At 43.1% G+C, this 21,857-nt stretch overlaps 1 protein-coding gene across 1 annotated transcript in view; it reads left to right on the top strand.

The window, feature by feature from the left end:
* Window positions 1–8,481: 8,481 nt before the first annotated feature.
* The window catches only part of LOC120065650 (protein phosphatase 1 regulatory inhibitor subunit 16B-like), a 78,768-nt gene continuing 65,392 nt past the window's right edge, over window positions 8,482–21,857 (top strand). Inside the window, exon 1 of the mRNA XM_039016715.1 lies at window positions 8,482–8,879. Coding sequence (XP_038872643.1) covers window positions 8,615–8,879 — 265 coding nt within the window. The 5' untranslated portion in view covers window positions 8,482–8,614. The remainder of the gene's footprint in view (window positions 8,880–21,857) is intronic.

Below are 21,857 nucleotides of genomic sequence, written 5' to 3'. Positions count from 1 at the left end.
TCTGTCTTTCTCTCTGCTGCGCGTGTTAGCTAACCGGACAGAATACTGATGATGTTCTCAAGTGACCGAGTGGCGCAGCGGTCTAAGGCACTGCATCGCAGTGCTAGAAGCGTCACTACAGACCCGGGTTCAAACACGGGTATCACAACCGGCCGTGATCTGGATTCCCATAGGGCGGCGCACAATTGGCCCAGCGTCGTCCGGGTTTGGCCGGGTTAGGCCGTCATTGTAAATAAGAATTTTTTCTTAACCTTAATTTAAATAGGCAAGTCTGTTAACTATTGAAAAAAAGATATATAGCTGAACAACATATACTATGTATATACAAAGATATGCTGCTGTGGCAGTATTGTTGATATTTAAACTAGGTAGCTTGCTACATACACATGACCGGTGACCGCATCTCAAGCCATGCATGTTTGGATACCAGGCACTTGCAATCTCCGTACTGGGCAGCCAGGGGAAAAAAGGCCCAACCGGGCTTAAGCGAGCTCTGTACAGGGCAGATCAATGGACGAGGTAGGGGTGGGGGGTGGCGGACTTGATGTCAGGCCGACTTGGGGGCAATGGGTTCAGAACAACGGCAAAAACTGTATACAAAAAAACATTATAGTTATTTTTTAGTATATAAACTCAGCAAAAAAAGAAACATCCCTTTTTCAGGACCCTGTCTTTCAAAGATAATTCGTAAAAATATATACTTCACAAATCTTCATTGTAAAGGGTTTAAACTCTGTTTCCAATGCTTGTTCAATGAACCATAAACAATTAATGAACATGCACCTGTGGAACGGTCGTTAAGACACGAACAGCTTAGGCAATTAAGGTCACGGTTATGAAACACTAAAGAGGCCTTTCTACTGACTCTGAAAAACACCAAAAGAAAGATGCCCAGGGTCCCTACTCCTCTGCGTGAATGTGCCTTGGGCATGCAGACTGCAGATGTGGCCAGGGCAATCAATTGCGATGTCCGCACTGTGAGACGCCTAAGACAGCGCTACAGGGAGACAGGACGGACAGCTGATCGTCCTCGCAGTGGCAGACCACGTGTAACAACACCTGCACAGGATCAGTACATCCGAACATCACACCTGCGGGACAGGTATAGGATGGCAACAACAACTGCCCGAGTTACACAGGAACGAACAATCCCTCCATCAGTGCTCCGACTGTCCGCAATAGGCTGAGAGAGGCTGGACTGAGGGCTTGTAGGCCTGTTGTAAGGCAGGTCATCACCGGCAACAGCGTCGCCTATGGGCACAAACCCACCGTCGCTGGACCATACAGGACTGGCAAAAAGTTATCTTCACTGACATGTCGCGGTTTTGTCTCACCAGGGTTGATGCTCAGATTTGTGTTTATCGTCAAAGGATGGAGCGTTACACCGAGGCCTGTACTCTGGAGCGGGATTGATTTGGAGGTGGGGGGTCCGTCATGGTCTGGGGCGGTGTGTCACAGCATCATCGGACTGAGCTTGTTGTCATTGCAGGTAATCTCAGTGCTGTGCGTTACAGGGAAGACATCCTCCTCCCTCATGTGGTACCCTTCCTGCAGGCTCATCCTGACATGACCCTCTAGCATGACAATGCCACCAGCCATACTGCTCGTTCTGTGTGTGATTTCCTGCAAGACAGGAATGTCAGTGTTCTGCCATGGCCAGTGAAGAGCCCGGATCTCAATCCCATTGAGCACGTCTGGGACCTGTTGGATTGGAGGGCTTGGGCCATTCCCCCCAGAAATGTCCGGGAACTTGCAGGTGCCTTGGTGGAAGAGTGGGGTAACATCTCACAGCAAGAAATGGCAAATCTGGTGCAGTCCGTGAGGAGGAGAAGTACTTGCAGTACTTAATGCTGTTGGTGGCCACACGAGATACTGACTGTTACTTTTGATTTTAACCCCTCCCTTTTGTTCAGGGATCCATTATTCAATTTCTGTTAGTCACATGTCTGTTCAGTGTTTGTCTCAGCTGTTCAATCTTGTTATGTTCATACAAATATTTACACATGTTAAGTTTCCTGAAAATAAACGCAGTTGACATTGAGAGGACACTTCTTTTTTTTCTTCGTTTACCATCACTCAAAAGGGCACTTGGTGAGTGGGAAGGCAAAGATCTAGTGCTTTGGAGCGGCAGTCACCTTTTGGTAACACGATACCCTCTCCAGTGTGTGTTTCCTAGACTACCATTCACAAGGGGGCGATAGCAGCTTTCTTTTGTTTTCTCAGTTGTGGTGAAAGCAAGGAGGAGTCACCGTCATCTAGTAGCTAGCTGGCTTTAGTCTGGCTAAAACCTTAGCAAGCTAGCTCGCCTTTTTTAGGTTCCCACATCTGCATGTGCAATAATCAGATTTATACTTACGTATAATATGCCCTGGCAAATATTCTTATACTTGCCTATGTAACCTATAGCATTATCTCAATTTGATATGCTACTTCCATGCATTTGCTCCCATATCAGCTAAAAATAGAATGTCGTCATATCACTGAGGTGATAAACACCTTTTCCGCTTCACGTAGTTAATGTTTCTCAACAAAATACCTTTTTGAGGGGATTCTGATAAGGCTACAATGTTTTGTTTATTGTTTAAATAGTCGCTGAGATTATATTTGGTTATGAATTCAAAATGCTACTCTGATGCATAGCCTATGTATATCGGATCAAGGAACCAAGCAGCGCATCTTCATTGCCCACACAACACTGCCCCCACGGCATCCCAATGAACTCTCCATACAGTCCCGGATTTGGAGCTGCGCAAAAATCTGTTGCGAGCGACGTATGCAGGACTTCGCTTTACAAGGAGCCGCCGATTGTGTGCTGTGAACTGACATTCGCATACTTTGTTGCGCTCCGAATCGTCCGTCTCCGTGGAGTCTGTCGACCGCGTAACAGAGATATTAGAGAGGAGGACAGAAGGCAGGTAGTTGGACCACTACATGTGCTGCTCAGTACAGTAGGAGTGGACTTGTACTAGCCTAGCAGTGGTGATTAGTAAGAGTGGACCACAATGACCCTGCAGGACAAAAAAACTGTCAGTGTCCAGATAGCCCAGTTTGTAATATTTTGACAATAATATTTGAAAGCATCTCTCATTTGAATATGTGACAAACATGAGATGAAACAGATTCATTTAAATAATCTGCTTTTCTTGTGAGCCAATTCTGCTAACTCTGAAATCTGCTGCCTTATTGGTCTTATCCGATCTGTTCTGGCTTTAAATCTGTGATTTGATTGGACCGTCCTGACCAATGACCGGGTAAGCCCAAACGGTCCTCTGTTTGAGATCAGAATTCTGGGTTAAAAGTTTAAAACTCTCCGGAACCATTTCTCTGATGTTTGTGGAATGTGCACACACAATCACTGTCTAGTTTTATACAGGGCAAGGAGAAACAGAAGGGTGTATGACTGGCAGCAGCAGTTGGCTACAGTACAGCAGGTTTCTGTGTGTGGTGAGGATCACTGTAGGTAATGTGATTACTCTCCCTGTGATTTGATCAGAGGCAGGCCCTCATCCCCTGTGTTGACGCTATTTAGCGTTCAGACTGAGCAGAACAAACAGTGGACGTTTTCTTATTTGTCACACAGCATGAGAGACGCTAATTCACTTTACTGCCCGCTTCGCCTGCTAATACCTCCAGCCAACTTCACAAGACGTGTTTCAGGCCTTGTTTAACATCCTTAAGAGGAAACTCACAGCTGTGTGTGTGTGTTAGCTACTGCGTTATGCATCTACATGATTTTCCCCCTGTGGTAGAACAGTTAAAAACCACTTGAGGGGAAATCCGTTGAAAGGCCCAGTTGAGAACACACACACACACACACACAGCTGTGTCTTACTATACTTGTGAGGACTTTTTGGGGACCAATAATTGATTCTCATGAAAAAATCCCATTTTCCCTAACCTTAGCTCCTAACCCTAAAATAACCTTTTTTACAAGTCTCTGAATTTTAGTTGGTTTACTATTCTTGTGAGGACTTCTGGTACTCACAAGTATAGTAAAACGTGTCCACGCACACCCCAGTAGCCATATCCATTGGGACTTTCTTCTGTGCCATTTAAAATATAGAAATCTAGCACAGATTGAACTGCGTCGGTGCGTTTCTATTTCCCAGTTTGACGTCATGGTTGAACCCACTGCGCTGTAAAATGAATACCTTCTGTTCCGGTTCTCCCTCGTCACTTAAAGAAAAACCGGTGAATGTGTTTTTTTTTAAAGGTTGGCACAAAGACAACAGCACCACTTGATTTCAGGCTTTATCATTTGATGGTTATTGAAAAGTGATTGACAAGCCAAGACATGGAACCATGTCCGACTGTGTTAATTATCTTCCAAAATGGTTGGTAATTTAAGCTGTTGAACACTTATCCACACTCATAATTCATATTGTGTAGAATTGTGGCAGCACATTTGATTCGTGCTAAGGCAGCAACTCTCTAACTAGCGTCATGACTGTAATACAATTTTGTGGAGAATATTGTGAGGCGGGAGACGAGACCGACTACAAACAGTGCACATACCTCTGACACAGTTATGCCTACACATAGCTACTGTACTGTATGACACTGTTACACATGGCTATGACATTCTGACAGAAAATAGGGTCGTAGATACCGAGAGGTCTCGTGTGAGGTGGGACCATGTTTCTGCTAGCCCCGTTGTCTGTTTGGCCCATCGTGTGTTTGCTGCCGAACAGTTGAAGGCGCCTCCTACAGGTGATTTTGTGTTTGCTTGCGATTGTTTCCCTCGTCTCCACTGACCTCCTATCTGGCAAAGCACAGTCGTCGGATTTGAGAAAGGATGGTTGGAGGAAGTACACCTGCCTGCTTTTAAAGAATGCGCGCATACACTGTTCTTTCTCTCTCTGAAGTTCGTTGCTACTGGCCTTGCACGTACAACATGACAGTAGAGAGGAATTGGGTTGCAGCCGTCTTCCTGTCCGTGTTGCGAGAGAGCTTAGGTTGGTTGCACGGGTTTCAGCCGCGGAGGTGTTCTGTGCAGTAGCGGCTTGAACGGGGGCTGTTCTAGATGGAAACTCCGTGCAACCAACTACTTAATAGATCTCTGACCTGGACTGTGGCAAATATAGGCCTCTTAATTTACAGATTTGTGTTTGGCCTCTATGAGAGATGATACTAACTAGATTGAATCCCCAATGGGAAACGGATGCTCATATTGATCATAAACCACGTGTGGTACAGCAGGGTCAAGTATAGCCAGCATGAGGAATGGTTGCTAGGAAATGACCTCCAGCTGAGCACTGTTCCTTAAAAGAGGGTATGGCGGCACTCTAATTGCCCAACGACTTCAAGGAGAGAGTGTTTTGGAGAGTGCACGTCACGTGAGGTGTGAGTACGACCGCAAGGATTTGGAGCTTTTTGAGCTTTTGACTAGTCCTGTCGACTTCATGCTTCTGTTTTCAACGTTTTAAAAGTCTGACCCTGTAGAGCTCTGAAAGGGCCAGGGTTGAATTGGCTTTTTCTTAATAAAAGCCTATTTTGTTTGCACTGCGCTCCTGTCCCTTGTGCCTTTTGAGTCATTGCTTACGCCCGACCACCTAGACAGCGTAGACCCCTTGCACTGTCACACCATGGCTAGTTGGAGGATGTCCAAGTCCGTGCCTCGGTATGATTTCCCATGCAGATATTGTATAGCCTTTGAGGATAGGTAGTCTATCCGATGACGATGACGTTTTGACCATGTGTGCCATTTTCTATTATAGCAGCCCGTCTCTCATGACAGACTGTTCATGAAGTATTCATGGCCAGTGCGTGTAAGATCGGCTTCTGCGTTGAATTGACAGTCACAACCATCCACCTGACTGATAGTGTGTTGTGGGTGAACAGTCAGTGAGGGAGTGAGACATACTGTGGGATGAGTAGGGTTTAGGGCAGGATGTGGTTACCGGAGTCTAATGAACTGAGGCTGACGTCTGACAGTTGTCTGGTTTCAACGGCGTACCAGAGAAATGAACAACGGTTAGGGTATGATTTTGCTCACAAATGGAAAGTTCAGACGAAATCGCATTGAACAGAGGAAATAATAAGTAAACAAACTAACCCCATCTTTTGATGAATTGAGGCACATCTATTCTCTGTTATGCACCAGTTGCTTTAGTTAGACACGTCATTTATTGGTTTGTTGTTGAGAGCTTGCAGCAGCCGGAAGTCTGAGGCTGGTTATTTGTAAGTCTACTTATCACAGAGCTGGTTACTACAAAACCAAAGGGCTTCTGGGCATTTCCATCCAAAAGGACCCATGAGTACCAACATGTGAAGTTCATAGGAGCATATCAAATTGGGTGTCAAATGAAAGCTAAGAGTTGATACTTTTGGGAATTGAAGGCATAGAAATCTATTTTTCAACCATTCTCCATCTTAGAAATGAGGCATTAAGTAAAGGCCTTGCTTTCTAGATAAACCTAGGGAAAAGAGGTATTTTAGAAAACATCTCCCAGAAAGTCTTAAGGTATCAGAAATACATCAAAACACAATGTTGACGTAAAGACCCCATCCAACAATTATATTTAGTTTTGGAGAAATGATTTGCCTTCTGTATGTTTAAAAACTTTGCCTTGTAATTACGTTACTAAAAACCCACATATCTTCAATATACTTTCTAATTTCTCCCCCCATGTGAGGAGGAAGGATAAACGCAAGTTCACAGACGTAACAAGAAAAGGTAGACATCAATTAATTATAGGGATTTTACTGATATCAATTTTGTTTATGAAATTAAAACTCGTAATTCCGTTGCCTAAATTAACAGAGTTAACAAAAAATCTGAGACGGAATTACTGCAACGGAATTGGCTGCGATGGGAAATGATAATAGTCATAAACCACAGTTGGGCCACCTGCTACTGTCCTCACTTCCACTGGCATATAACAGTTTATTTCTGGTGGTCAAACCAAGAGTGTTAAAACAGTGAGTCTGGACAACACCCCAAACACCCTCCTCTCTCCCTCTCTCCAGTTAATTTCCCCTCTCCCAGCTCTTACTGGCACTTACCCATGAGCCCCCTCACTTTCTATTTACTTTAACCAGCATCCTCACCCGCTGAGCACCGGACGTCCATGGATGTTGAGAAGTATTTTGAAACTTGATGTGAACGTCTACAGACGGACCGAACTGGACCGATTCTCAAAGCTATCATCGACTTATGTTTCACAAGTTTTAATAACACGGTATATTGTACTGAACTGAACTACACTCGACCCTACTCGGCTGTATTGTACTGTGCTCTGCTGTGCTGCGCTGTGATTACCAGACCTGTGAAACATGAGGAGAATGACATTCATATCCATAATTATGCATTTCTCAGATCAGGGACTCATGATGTCATTTCGTTACCGGGTGTAAATTCACTTTACATACATACTGTAATTCAATAACCAAAATATATATTTTCAAACTCAAGATGCCATGTCATAGCTGACACCCCATTCTTTCTTTAAATATTTAAGAGTTTTTGGCAAAACGTGGTCGTGTAAACACCTGACGAAGATTTTATTTGCATTTTTTCTGGATGTTTTGTTTTGGTACTCTTTATATACAGTAAGAAGAAATTGTTAATTTTGAATGTTTGAACACTAGTAGTGTAATGTAGGTAGTGTCTGTATTTTTGTGCCCATTAACTAGTGTTGTTGACTGCCTGTCTTGGGACTGGGACGAGTGTGTACTACAGTAGGGAGTGAGGTGGGTACGCTCTCTAGAGAGGTGGGTACGCTCTCTAGAGAGGTGGGTACTCTCTCTGGTGAGGTGGGTACTCTCTCTGGTGAGGTGGGTACTCTCTCTGGTGAGGTGGGTACTCTCTCTGGTGAGGTGGGTACTCTCTCTGGTGAGGTGGGTACTCTCTCTGGTGAGGTGAGTACTCTCTCTGGTGAGGTGGGTACTCTCTCTGGTGAGGTGGGTACTCTCTCTGGTGAGGTGGGTACTCTCTCTGGTGAGGTGGGTACTCTCTCTGGTGAGGTGAGTACTCTCTCTGGTGAGGTGGGTACTCTCTCTGGTGAGGTGGGTACTCTCTCTGGTGAGGTGGGTACTCTCTCTGGTGAGGTGGGTACTCTCTCTGGTGAGGTGGGTACTCTCTCTGGTGAGGTGGAGTGGGTACTGTCTAGTGAGTGTGCACTACAGTATGATGTAACAGATTACCGTTGAGGGAAGGACACTCAAATCAAAGGAAACAAGATAACAGACGGGCATTAAGCCTGCTGAAACAACAAGGAATAGCGAAGTCGTTGTGGCATTTACTAAGCTACGAGTACTACTGTATACTGTTAAGTATTTTCTTAAGCCCAGACATTCAACAGCTGTAATTTGAAAAGTGGCTAGTATGCATGTACTTCCACAATGTATTTTTAGCCTCCGGGGTTCATATTCTTGGAAAAGTCTCTTAGTTCCAAGTTCATGGGTTACGGAGCTCAGGAAAGCATTCTCGTTTGTACTAATGTCATCTATCTCTCTTTGTCTCCCCAGCAGGTGGTCTAGTCACAACTGTCCTGGTGGTGAGGATGATGATGATGGGAGTTGGCTACTACAGCCGAAGGTGCAGCCCACCACGCTAGTACCAGTCTCCAACCCCTGGTCCCCCCTTTGAGCCCTGGTCCCACCTGTCCCCACCATGGCCAACCACCTGGAGCTTCTGAATGAGCTGCAGCAGCTAGATAAGGTGCCTAGCCTGGAGCGACTAAGGGCCGCCCAGAAGCGCCGCACGCAGCAGCTGAAGAGGTGGGCAGTCTATGAGAAGGAGATGCAGAACAAGAAGCGCAAGGCGGACAAGAGGAGGAACACCAATCATGCCGCAGCCATGGAGGCCAAACGACATGTGTCGTTTGCAGCTAATGTGGCGCTATTAGAGGCCTCGGCACGGAACGACCCTGACGAAGGTAGGAGGAAAGGACACACACACACAAGCATGTACACGCATACAGATCATTTCACCATCAGAGCACCCCAAACAGTAATGAAAAAGACAGGACCAAGGAGAAACTATTAGTTGTGTCCTGATGGGGTGATGTAGTAAAAAGCAGGATTTGGATTATATCGTATTTTCCTCTCTACAGTAACTCTTAAAAAGTGCTTATTCCACACCAACCAAATCATACCAGGCTCCATCATTAGATTTGAATAGATGTCGTTGTCAAACTACAGATGAAACCCAGCCGGTACGATGCTGCGACATTTTTATTTAGTTAATGAGTAATACTGCCCAGTTGTTCAGGAAGTGTTGACGACTTTCTGTGACTAACCGATTACATCCAAAATGGCACCCTATTTCCTGTATAGTGCACTACATTTGACCAGAGTCTGCCTTTTAGGTGTAACTACAGATTCTACCAAGCTGGTGCTGCTGTTCTGTCCTTTCAGTCAATAAACTATGGTGACATGAAAGCATATAGGCTACCTGTTGAATGTTTCATCCGATGTTCTGTAGCTTTATGTTAAATGATAGCGGCCTTCTGTATCTTCAAATGAGGAAAAAATATATAGTCGACCTTCAGTTGGCATTAAAACGGCCCGAGGCACTTTCTATATTTGGACTGTGGAGGAGGGAAATTGTGTTTTTTTTTGTCATGTATGCTGCACATTAGCGTGAATGATTTTTCAGTCATACATATATATTCACATTAGTGTTCTAGCTGTGATGCATTTTGAATGTAGAGGCATTGGAACACATGGGATATTTCTGTTCTGGAATGTTTTGTTAGATTGTATACAGTGCCTTTGCAAAGTATTCGGACCCCTTGCCTTTTTTCACATTTTGTTACGTTACTGCCTTATTCTGAAATGGATTCAAATGATTTTTTTTGCACCAATCTACACACAATACTGCATAATGACAAAGCAAAAACAGGTTTAGACATTTTTGCTCATTTTATAAAATAAATAAATAACGGAAATACATTTACATAAGTATTCAGACCATTTACTCAATACTTTGTTGAAGAACCTTTGGCAGCGATTACAGGATCGATTCTTCTTGGGTATGACGCTATAAGCTTGGCACACCTGTATCTGGGGAGTTTCTCCCATTTTATTTTATTTTTCTCTGCAGATCCTCTCAAGCTCTGTCAGGTTAGATGGGGCATGTTGCCGCACAGCTATTTTCAGGTCTCTCCAGAGATGTTCGATCGGGTTCAAGTCCAGGCTCTGGCTGGTCCATTCAAGGACATTCAGAGATTGTCCCGAAGCCACTCCTGCGTTGTCTTGGCTGTGTGCTTAGGGTCGTTGTTCTGTTGGAAGGTGAACCTTCTCCCTGGTCTGAGGTCCTGAGTGCTCTGGACCAGGTTTTCATCAAGGATCTCAGCACTTTTCTCCGTTCATCTTTCCCTCGATCCTTACTAGTCTCCCAGTCCCTGGTGCTGAAAAACATCCCCACAGCATGATGTTGCCACCACCATGCTTCACCATAGGGATGGTGCCAGGTTACCTCCAGACGTGACGCTTGGCATTCAGTCTAAAGAGTTCAATATTGGTTTCATCAGACCAGAGAATCTTGTTTCTCTGGTCTCATGGCAAACTCCAAGCGGGCTGTCATGTGCCTTTTACTGAGGAGTGGCTTCCGTCTGGACACGCTACCATAAAGGCCTGATTGGTGGAGTGCTGCAGAGATTGTTGTCTTTCTGGAAGGTTCTCCCATCTCCACAGAGGAACTTTAGAGGTCTGTCAGAGTGACCATCAGATTCTTGGTCACCTCCCTGACCAAGGCCCTTCTCCCCCGAATGCTCAGTTTGGCCGGCGGCCAGCTCTAGGAATAGTCTTGATGGTTCCTAACTTCCATTTTAAGAATGATGGAGGCCACTGTATTCTTGGGGACCTTCAATGCTGCAGACATTTTTTTTGGTACCCTTCCCCAGATCTGTGCCTTGACACAATCCTGTCTCGGAGCTCTACGGTCAATTCCTTCGACCTCATGGCTTGGTTTTTGCTCTGACGTGCACTGTTAACTGTGGGACCTTTATATAGGCAGGTGTTTGCCTTTCCAAATTATATCAAATCAATTGAATTGGCCACAGGTGGACTCCAATCAAGTTGTAGAAACATCTCAAGGATGATCAATGGAAACAGGATGCACCTGAGCTCAATTTCGAGTCTCATCGCAAAAGGGCTGAAAAGTGATGTAAATAAGGTATTTCTGGTTTTGTCATTATGGGGTATTGTGTGTAGATTGCTGAGGATAATAATAAAAAATATATATTTTAGAACAATGCTGTAACAAAATGTGGGGGAACAATCAAGGGGTATGAATACTTACCGAAAGGCATTGTATAGTCCAAATCAAGATGAATTAAAAAGTAAAAATCTGTATTTGTAGGTAATTGTGTTGATTTGGAATCAGCCCTGATTGGAAAGAGGTCAGGACAAATGCATGATATAATCTTTTTTAATGTATGGTTTTATTCCGGATTAAAACAGTACACTTTTCAGTTTTCCAGAAATAGAGAACTGGTGGTTTGTAGAACTGGACTAAAAGCGTTTTGATTCGTTGTCCTTTATAATCCACAACTTGTGAGGTCAGTGGGCTGCTTGCCAGGCTACCACTTAATTGTGTCCCTTCTAGTCTTGTACACAAATAAACAAACTCACAACAGTTACACATGGATGGCATTTTAAATATGATTACAGTCGAGCTGGACTTCTCCTGAGCATATTCAGATTGCCTGTGGGCTGAGCTGTTGTGTGTGTGGTGTGTTGTATTGCAGTGCTCGTGCTGCCGTGTGGTGTACTGCGGTGTGGTGTACTATTAAAAAATCTAAAATGTTGATTTGAAATACCTGTCATTGAGACGAAAAAGGGATTTGAAATATTAGTGCTGCTTTAACATTATGTAGAAACCGATCTCCTATTGAGATGCATTGCAAATTGTACACAGTCTAAGAGCGTGAAGTGTGTGTGGGTGACGACATGCAAGACGTTTCTCATTCATTCAGTGCTGTGATCATTGATCTCCTGAAAAAGCTATCCCTTTTCCTTTTGTTTCTGTTCTCTGGAAATGTTGCACGCTGCGTTTGTTTTACGCCTCGTAAGTAGTTTTTAGAAGGGCCCGCGACACGGTTTATGAATGTAAAATGCGCCCCCCCCCCCCCCCCCCCCCCCCAACCCGTGACACAAATAAATAAAACACTTTTTGCAGGTAATATGGGTCAGATCTTTTAAACTGTTTGGGTTAGAAAGTTTTCACTTTTATTAATGGTGCAAGCATGACGTTAACAAATCTGTGCTCGGGAACTGATGGTACAGCGAAGCCTTATCATTACTACAATTATTATTTAAAAACAGATGTATGGTGTGTATGTGTTGGTTGACTATAGTGAAAACAGTGTGTGTGTGGCGTGACAGAGTGAGACCCAGTCAATCGGTCTCTGTGGCAGCTGGCTAACTGAGGATTGTCGGGTTCTCTTAATCTGGGCTCAGTCCCTCTGCTCTGCTCCTAAACTGCTACTCACTGACAGGGAGGGAGAGCGAGAGCAAGCAGAGGGTTGTCGGTAAAAAGAGAGGGGGGGGGAGAGACGGAGGGGGAGGGAGAAAAAGGCAAAGGAATCGACAGACTAGGGCAGGGAGAAGGAGAGAAAGCGAGAGAGTGAAGATGCTAATAAAGTCAACAAAAAAAAAAATCCCCCATAATGAGTAATCACTTACATGAGTAAATGGGACTTGAGGGTGACTACTTAGTGCTTAGCCTAGCTATAGAGTGCAGAGAGCTAGAGGGCCTGGCCAGTAGCCACAGACCCTACATAGCCTAGCTATAGAGTGCAGAGAGCTAGAGGGCCTGGCCAGTAGCCACAGACCCTACATAGCCTCGCTACAGTAATGAGATTGCTTTGACGATTGTTTGAACTTTGGCTTAATGTTTGGTTTTCAGTGTACTGCAGGGATATTCTCTGTGTCTGATTCAACCACAGCATCATCCCATTTACCCTGTAGTCAGTCACACTCAGTAATGTGAACATACTGTACAGTACTGTGTTTGTGGTGTGTGTTCTCATATAATGAAGTCAAACACAACTCTTTTTACACATGTGTGGACCGTCCTCTTTTCTACTGCTTATCCATGGGTTGCCATGACGCTTCCTATGTCCGTTACAGTTCAGACCAGAACCGTCCCTGTCAAGGTTACACGTTGTACTAACTCGGTCCCCATTGAAGCTGCGGATGAGGTGCTTCCTGTCTGTTGACCATTTACACTCCAGGCAATAGTCATGAGAGCTGAGGCCCTGAGAGCTTGTCTAGCTCCCAGCGATGCCACGTGAAGGCTGTGAAATTGCTCTGAACCTGCTGTGTCTGGGACTAATGGCTATTCTGTGTTGATATCGGGGAGGGACTGATTTAGCTTTTTCGATGTCTCTTTACAGCCTCGTCATGTGACAGGGCTACATGTTGAGGGGAATTAGACAGGAGACGAAACAGACGTGGCCATCAAAGATACAGTATATCTACGTTTTAACACCGCCCTGAAAATCCTGAGATGAATATTGTGGAGGAAAAGCTCCAGCCAGCTATTTTAACTTTTTGTCTCATCTCTGTGGTTCCTGTCTCCCCTTCTGCGTCCACAAGCTCACGTGACGGTGGCAACACCCACTGCACTAAGCACAGCTCTGTTTACATCTAACTAGCAGTGTGTAAAAAGCCTCTAAGTGATGTTTTAAAAAGACCTTCTGGATCCCAGATCCATTTGGACACTGTGACTTTGCTCGGTTGGTTCGCCACCTCTGCTCTCCATGTCTCTCATATCACCATCGTTACATTACATTACAAGAGAGGAGGACCGTTAAAGTGAAGTATGTGAAAACAGGCAAAGCTCTTTTTGAGAGGTATTTTGCAGGGATCCAAACTAGTCACCTTTTGACGAAATTCGCCATTTTGAATCCAAAATAGGGAAAGGGAACCTACGTGATTCGTGTAGATCTGCGCTCTGGAAAGGCAGCGAAGAGTGGAAAGGCAGTTTGCCAGTTACAAGCTGACTAGACCGGGCGCGCATGTTGATTTTTGTCCACCCAGACCAGACGCGATCAGGACACGCAGGTTGAAATACCAAAATGAACTCTGAAGCAACTATATTAACATAGGGACAGGTCAAAAAACATGAAACATTTATGGCAATTTAGCTAGCTAGCTTGCTGTTGTTAGCTAATTTGTCCTGGGATATAAACATTGGGTTGTTATTTTACCTGAAATGCACAAGGTCCTCTACTCTAACAATTAATCCACAGATAAAAGGGTAAACTGAGTTCGTTTCTAGTAATCTCTCCTCCTACAGGCTTCTTCTTCTTTGGACTTTATATGGCGGTTGGTAACAAACTTTAAGGTGCATTACCACCACCAACTGGACTGGAGTGTGGACCTCAGTTCATCTTTCAATTACCCACGTGGGTTTATGCTCCTAAAAAAACAATGAGGAGATGGGAAAAGCGGGACTTGCAGCGCGTCAAGCATCACAAATAGAACCAAGTTATATTTTAGCTCCTGGCTACGCAGACACGCGCGAGCAGTGTGGGTGCAATGATTGAATAACATGTATGTGTACATTTATTTTGCAACGCGAGCGGTGTGGTCAGTGTGTTACAGCAGCCCTTCCCCCTGAATGACAACAAAGAGGTAGGTGAGAAGCCTAGAGACGGAGGTTAGGAAGCGTACTTCATGAGCTGTATTCGAAAAACACCTGGCATTTGGAAAGTTTGAGGTGAAGGAGCAAGTGTGGTGGAACAAGAATTGTTAACATTGTTAAGTTTCTTGCTAGCTGGATCGAATTATCCATTAGCTAGCCATAGAAATGTTGAGCAACATTAGCTAACTTAGCTGATCAAATAACTGAGTTGATGGTGTGAATATTAGCTGGTTAACAAAGTCAGACAGCTAGCTAACCTTACAACGTCAGATGAGGTAACGTTAGCTCGAGGAACCAATTATCTGTAAAGTATTAACTGGTATACGACGACTTCCCGTTCCTCAGGCTATAACAATCTGTGTGAAATATTCACTAGTTAGTTTGTTTGTTAGCTAGCTAATGTCATGACGTTGGGTTGGGGGTAGGTTTATGACAGTCATAAATACCTCTTTCCCCCTTTTTCTCTCTCCCTACTATAACTGATGTGACATAAGAAAACCCATTGGTTAACATAGAGATTCTGAGAACATCAGAAGTTGGGGGGGGAAATGAACTATATTCTGGTAATCCGACCAACTGAACATATGCGGTGGTACTTAAGGTATATTATGTCAGTTCGGTTGCCCTCTGACAAATTCTCATCAATGATAGAATGACATAAACTCTACTGTGGAAAGTCTAAACGTCAGAGGTATCGGATTCACATGGAATTGTTGTTTAATTCAAATGTTTGAATATGAAATTATTTGTGAAGAGATTAAATGTAATTTTAGCTTCCAAATGAGAGATCTGGATTTTCATAAATTTGGGCTTCTGCTCAACTAGGGGCCCGCCCCTGTGAAGAGACATGGGTTATAAACTTTTCAGACACACCCCTCTCCCTCCACTATAAAAGCCATTGACAAAAATATAACTTCCTGTTCCGGGTACATTTAGGATGATGATCCGATGTCAGAATGGTTCAGACAATAACTACAGAACTAAGCCAACATCAGCATGGACTTGGGTTGCAAATGGTATGAACTTTGAACTCGTATTCACTACAGAAGTGATACCGCCTAGCCGCTGAGTTAGCAACAGCCGCTACAAACGCAGGTTAGGAAGGACAGTCAGAGTATCCCGTCTACTACACACGACGCTACTCCAACGAATCCAGTGACCACCAGAGACATTCTTCAAAGGACAGAGGACTCGGGTTGGCGATACGGTCGTCTATCTACCACCAACCTACTGAAGCGCAGCTCAGAGTAAATATTTATTGCATTTTCCTTTTCAAATGGGCGGTAATTTAGAATGCATAAGATACTGTATTTACGATAGCACAGCTTCGCCTATGTTCCAGTCTCCCGCTCTTTCACTAAAATCCCGCCCCTTTTCTTTGTGTAACAAGCTGTCATATCTATTCCGCCCGCTAGGGACGTTTTTCTGTATGACGTAATTTGTGATCAAGTTATGATTTCATTGTGTATGTGTGATTCTGTGTGATTAGTTAGGTATTTAGTAAATAAATAATTAAACCCAATTTTGTATTGCTGATTCAACTTGTTAGCCAGGATTGTTGCAGATAACAAGGATTTATCACTTTCAGATGAGACTGAATAAAATGACGATTAAAGTGACTGCTATGGATGTAAAATATTACTAAATCTTTAAGAGTTTATTCGGAAGATAACAGCTCTATAAATATTCTTTCGTGGTGTCCCTCTCTAGTTAATTAATATTTACCTGATTAGTTCAATCAGGTAATATTAATTACGGAGAAATTATTTTATAGAATAGCATGTCATAGCAATTAATCTGGCATAGTCAAAGACACGACACTAACTATGAACTAATGTTTTCCCTCTGCGGTTAAATTTCAGGATGAGAGAATTAGGGGGAAATGAGGCGTTGCTTGTTAAACAAGTGGATTCAGGGATCAAGTGTAGTTGGAGCTGGGCCTGACTTAAGCTGGATGCTACTATAGAGGTGAAAGGAACACCACATACTTTCACACTTTTTCAATACAGTGGATAAAAAGGGGTATGTCAGGTTTACTCTGCCTGAAATAGATAATTAAATTATGCCAACAAAGTGTCTCGTGCTCTGCTGGCACATTGCAGAACAGATGTACACAGGCAAACGTGTACAATGTAATGACGCGCAGCTTAGCCCAAAGATATTGCTTTTGTTGTGTTGAACTTGACCTACTGTAACACTTGTGTACTTTTAGGGGCGATTTATTTTTAAAAAATGTACTCAGTGAAGGTTATTTTTGTACACATGTAGCCTTGTGCACTTGATCGACGTCTACTGTTATCGTAGCTACCATAATAGAGCAAACATACAATGCCTGTTTGTTTCATTCTATTTCTACTCTAATATGTTTTTCCCCCAAGTACCATATTTAGGTGTGTGTGGTCATAAGCGTTCTATTATAAAGGCTGTCATGGCTAACTGCAATATTAATGTATTGTTTGTTCTGTGTACTTGATTGTCATTTGCAATAAAGTCTAGGCAACAAATAACGTTGGATTGCTTTCCTTAAAATTTGTAGCTGTGAGTTAGGTTCACATTACCCACTTTTTATTTTGCACACAGAGACTGATCATGTAGATCATATTCATTTGTTGTTTAAGTAGTACACAGTTGAAACCTGAATTTCAAGAAGGAACCCGGCCTAAAAGTCCCTAGAAATGTGCATTTTAAAGTTAGCTGGGATTCAGTTTAACAAAAAAAAAAAAGGTCATATTTTTTGGGCCTTCACCAGTTTGCATCCCTGATTTTGACTTGAGATCTACATACTTAACTCTGAATTTTATCAGAAGTCTCCCATTTGACATCTTTTTGATGATTCGGGCCCTAAGAGCATAAGAATAAAAGTGGAACTGTAGTATTGGGCTGCTTTCCTCTTTTCTCTCCCTATTATTACCTCTGTAGAAACTAGGTGTCTTTTTAGTGGACCTCTTCCTCTCACTAAATAAGGAAGTAGGACTAGACAACAGGCGCGTTTAGACCGCCTAACAACCGCCTTCTCTGCTCTCATACATACAGTATACGCACGCTGACTTGACAGTTGCACTATTTAAACCTGGTCAAGACGTGACAGTCGAGCTAGTTTGACTTGACAGTTGGTCTAAGCACTACTTGCCGGTAGACCTAATCTACAACCATCAACAAACAATCTTTTTTTGTGTCCCTCCCTTGCCATGCCATGGCCTTCCTGTTGCTATCTCCATCTAAAATGACTACAGATTTGTAAACGTCAATTATGATGATAGGATATGTTGATTTGACTTCCTTACTGACATTCTCTTGCCCCGTGGCATTGGAAAACCAGGTTACGCAATTGACAACATTTTGGACTGGTCAGAAGACCTTTTACACAGTGTAGGTTACTGTATTCTGGGGCAGTGTTTTCTTGTTGGTTGGTATGTAGAGGAGAATGATCAATAATCAATGTGTTGTGTTTTATGTATCAGAAAGAGTAGCTATCCGTTTTTGTTGGTTGAGTAGTACACTCTGTCCAGTCCAGACCCCCAGTACTAGCTGTGTCTGTCTGTAGCCTACCCTATACTGTGTATTGTCAGTCATTTGTGTCTGTCTGTAGGCTGTCAATACTGCAGCTCTGAGCAGGGCACTCCAGTCCACTCTCTGACCCTCCAGTCCCAGCTGTTTCTGTTTTGTCTGTGACTGTGTCCTTTGTCCCTTTACCGTCGGTACTCTACTGTCTGTGGCCTGTCGGTACTGTATCTCCGAGCAGTACAGTCCGTCCAGTCCAGTCCCCTGAGAACTCTTCCTCTCCAATTCAAATTAACATTCCTGAAGGCCACTTTAGTTCAGTCAGACAGGGCTGAGCTTGTGAGGAGAGAGGGCTCCTGAATGGCACTGCTACCAACGGGCAGGGCTGGCACACACTGGCACTACTATTCCCATTTTACCCTGGCACCCATGGTACCAACGGGCATCATCACAATATGGTCCGTGGCATCACAAGATTAACAGGGCAGAAGAACTGAGAGGCCGCTAAGAGCTAACATGATCACTGGAGCTGTAACGAACTAACACCGCAGCTAACGAACACAAACATCCAGTAGAGAGAGTGGGACCAGTGACTAATTGAGTGAGTTTTTGGCTTGCTAATGCCTATCAAATTAAGACATGAAACGACATTCTTATTTACCAACAGCAAGCATCCAAAAACAGACAGGGTTTTATTCAAATGTCTTTATTACGGTGTCCTAACCCTGTCCCTTCAATAATTTGTCATTTTCAAGATCATTACAGTATATACTGTGCCTTCAGAAAGTGTTCACACCCCTTGACTTTTTCCACATTTTGTTGTTGGAGCATGTGTTATTTAAAATGTATTCAATTGAGATTTTTCGTCACTGGCCTACACACGATACCCCATTTAATGTCGGTGGGATTGTTTTTTGACGTTTTTATAAATTAATTATAAAAAATGTAAAGCTGAAATGTCTTAAGTCAATGAGTATTCAACCCCTTGGTTATGGCATGCCTAAATTAGTTCAGGAGTAAAAATGTACTTAACAAGTCACAAGTTTTTTTTTTTTTTTTGAATGACTACCTCATCTCTTTGCCCAACACATACAATTATCTGTAAGGACCCTCAGTCGAGCAGTGAATTTCAAACACAGATTCAACCACAAAGACCAGAAGGTTTGCTTGTAATATGCTTGTATTCATTAAGGACTGGGGAGTTTTTCAGGATAAAAAAGAAACAGAATGGAGCTAAGCACAGGCAAAATCCTAGAGGAAAATCTGGTTCCGTCTGCTTCCCAACAGACACTGGGAGATGAATTCACCTTTCTACAGGACAATAACCTAAAACACAAGGCCAAATCTACACGGAAGTTGCTTACCAAGATGACAGTGAATGCTCCGGAGTGGCCAAGTAAGTTTTGACTTAAATCTACTCAAATCTATGGCAGGACCTGAAAAATAGTTGTGTAGCAATGATCAACAACCAATTTGACAGAGCTTGAAGTATTTTGAAAATAATATGAGAGAGAAAAAGTCTCCCCCGGGACTGTGCCCTGCGACCAATTGCACACCTGTCCCACCCTTGATCTGGACTGTCTCTATCACCATGTTCACCTGTACAGGGATACAGTCCCCATCCTTGCCAAGACTCTCAAGGACGTCGCTTTAAACCGCAGCCCGACCTCTCCAACCAGGAACAGCGGAGAAATCTCCATCCCATAGTTCTTGTTGGATTGTGAGTGTTTATCTAATTTTGAAGGTAATAAAAAAACAGTTATGAAATCTTTTTACGTTGCATGTTGGAATTTACAAGGGTTGAAGTCCTTCATGGAATCCAACCATGAAGCGTCACGGACCAATAAATTACATGGTACTAAACAGGCCTATAGATGGAATGCAAACAGTACAGAAATCTACCAAAAAACAATTAGTAGCCAAACAATACAATCTCTCCTATACAACTTTTTAGTCTTAACATTTCTCCTACAGCAATGAAGGTGCAAATTTGGCTGTCTATTGGAATATGAACTTTATATTTTACAAATTCGCCTCCTTGGCTAATCTAAAGAAACATAAGAGCAAACCAAAAATAATAGATTATTAAAAATGGTTTGATAATGATTGCAAAAATCTAAAAGTCACTGAGAAATATATCTAATCAAAAACAGAGACCCAGACAACAAAAATATACGCTTTCAATATGGGGAAACACTGAAGCAATACAAACACACCCTAAGAACAAAAAAGGAACAGCACATTAGAAATCTGCTGGATGAAATTGAGGAATCCATAGAATCAAACCACTTCTGGGAGAATTTGAGTAAATTAAACAAACCTCATAAGGAATTGGCTATCCAAAATGGGTACAGTTGAAGTCGGAAGTTTACATAAACTGAGTTTGACTAATTTGACTAAGGTGTTTCACAATTCCTGATATTTAATCCTAGTAAAAATTCCCTGTTTTTAGGTCAGTTAGGATGAACACTTTATTTTAAGAATGTGAAATGTCAGAATAATAGTAGAGTGATTTATTTCAGCTTTTAGTTCTTTCATCACATTCCCAGTGGGTCAGAAGTTTACATAAACACAATTAGTATTTGGTAGCATTGCCTTTAAATCGTTTAACTTGGGTCAAACGTTTCAGGTAGCCTTCCACAAGCATCCCACTAAGTTGGGTGAATTTTGGCCCATTCCTCCTGACAGAGCTCGTGTAACTGAGTCAGGTTTGTAGGCCTCCTTGCTCGCATACGCTTTTTTAGTTCTGCCCACAAATGTTCTGTAGGATTGAGGTCAGGGCTTTGTGATGGCCACTCCAATACCTTGACTTTGTTGTCCTTAAGGTATTTTGCCACAACTTTGGAAGTATGCTTGGGGTCATTGTCCATTTGGAAGAGCCATTTGCCATTTAACTTCCTGACTGATGTCTTGAGATTTTGCTTCAATATATCCACACAATTGTCCTCCCTCATGATGCCATCTATTTTTGTGAAGTGCACCAGTCCCTCCTGCAGCAAAGCACCCCCACAACATGATGCTGCCACCCCCGTGCTTCACGGTTGGATGGTGTTCTTCGGCTTGCAAGCTTCCCCCTTTTTCCTCCAAACATAACGATGGTCATTATGGCCAAAAAGTTATATTTTTGTTTCATCAGACCAGAGGACATTTCTACAAAAAGTATGATCTTTGACCCCATGTCCAGTTGCAAACCATAGTCTGGCTTTTTATGGCGGTTTTGGAGCAGTGGCTTCTTCCTTGCTGAGCGACCTTTCAGGTTATGTCGATATATGACTCGTTTTCTTGTGGATATAGAAACTTTTGTACCTGTTTCCTCCAGCATTTCCTCCGGGTTCTTTGCTGTTGTTCTGGGATTGATTTGCACTTTTCGCACCAAAGTATGTCCATCTGTAGGAGACAGAACGCGTCTCCTTCCTGAGCGGTATGACGGCTGCGTGGTCCCATGGTGTTTATACTTGCGTACTGTTTGTACAAATGAACATGGTACCTTCAGGCGTTTGGATATTGCTCCCAAGGATGAACCAGACTTGTGGAGGTCTACATTTTTTTTCTGAGGTCTTGGCTGATTTCTTTTGATTTTCCCATGATGGCAAGCAAAGAGGCACTGAGTTTGAAGGTAGGCCTTGAAATGCATCCACAGGTACACCTCCAATTGACTCAAATGATGTCAATTAGCCTATCAGAAGCTTCTAAAGCCATGACATCATTTTCTGGAATTTTCCAAGCTGTTTAAAGGCACAGTCAACTTACTGTATGT

Source organism: Salvelinus namaycush, chromosome 20 (assembly GCF_016432855.1).
Source record: "Salvelinus namaycush isolate Seneca chromosome 20, SaNama_1.0, whole genome shotgun sequence".
Taxonomy (NCBI): domain Eukaryota; kingdom Metazoa; phylum Chordata; class Actinopteri; order Salmoniformes; family Salmonidae; genus Salvelinus; species Salvelinus namaycush.
The sequence above is the reverse complement of the archived record's forward strand: the minus strand, read 5'-3'. Positions and strand labels throughout refer to the sequence as shown.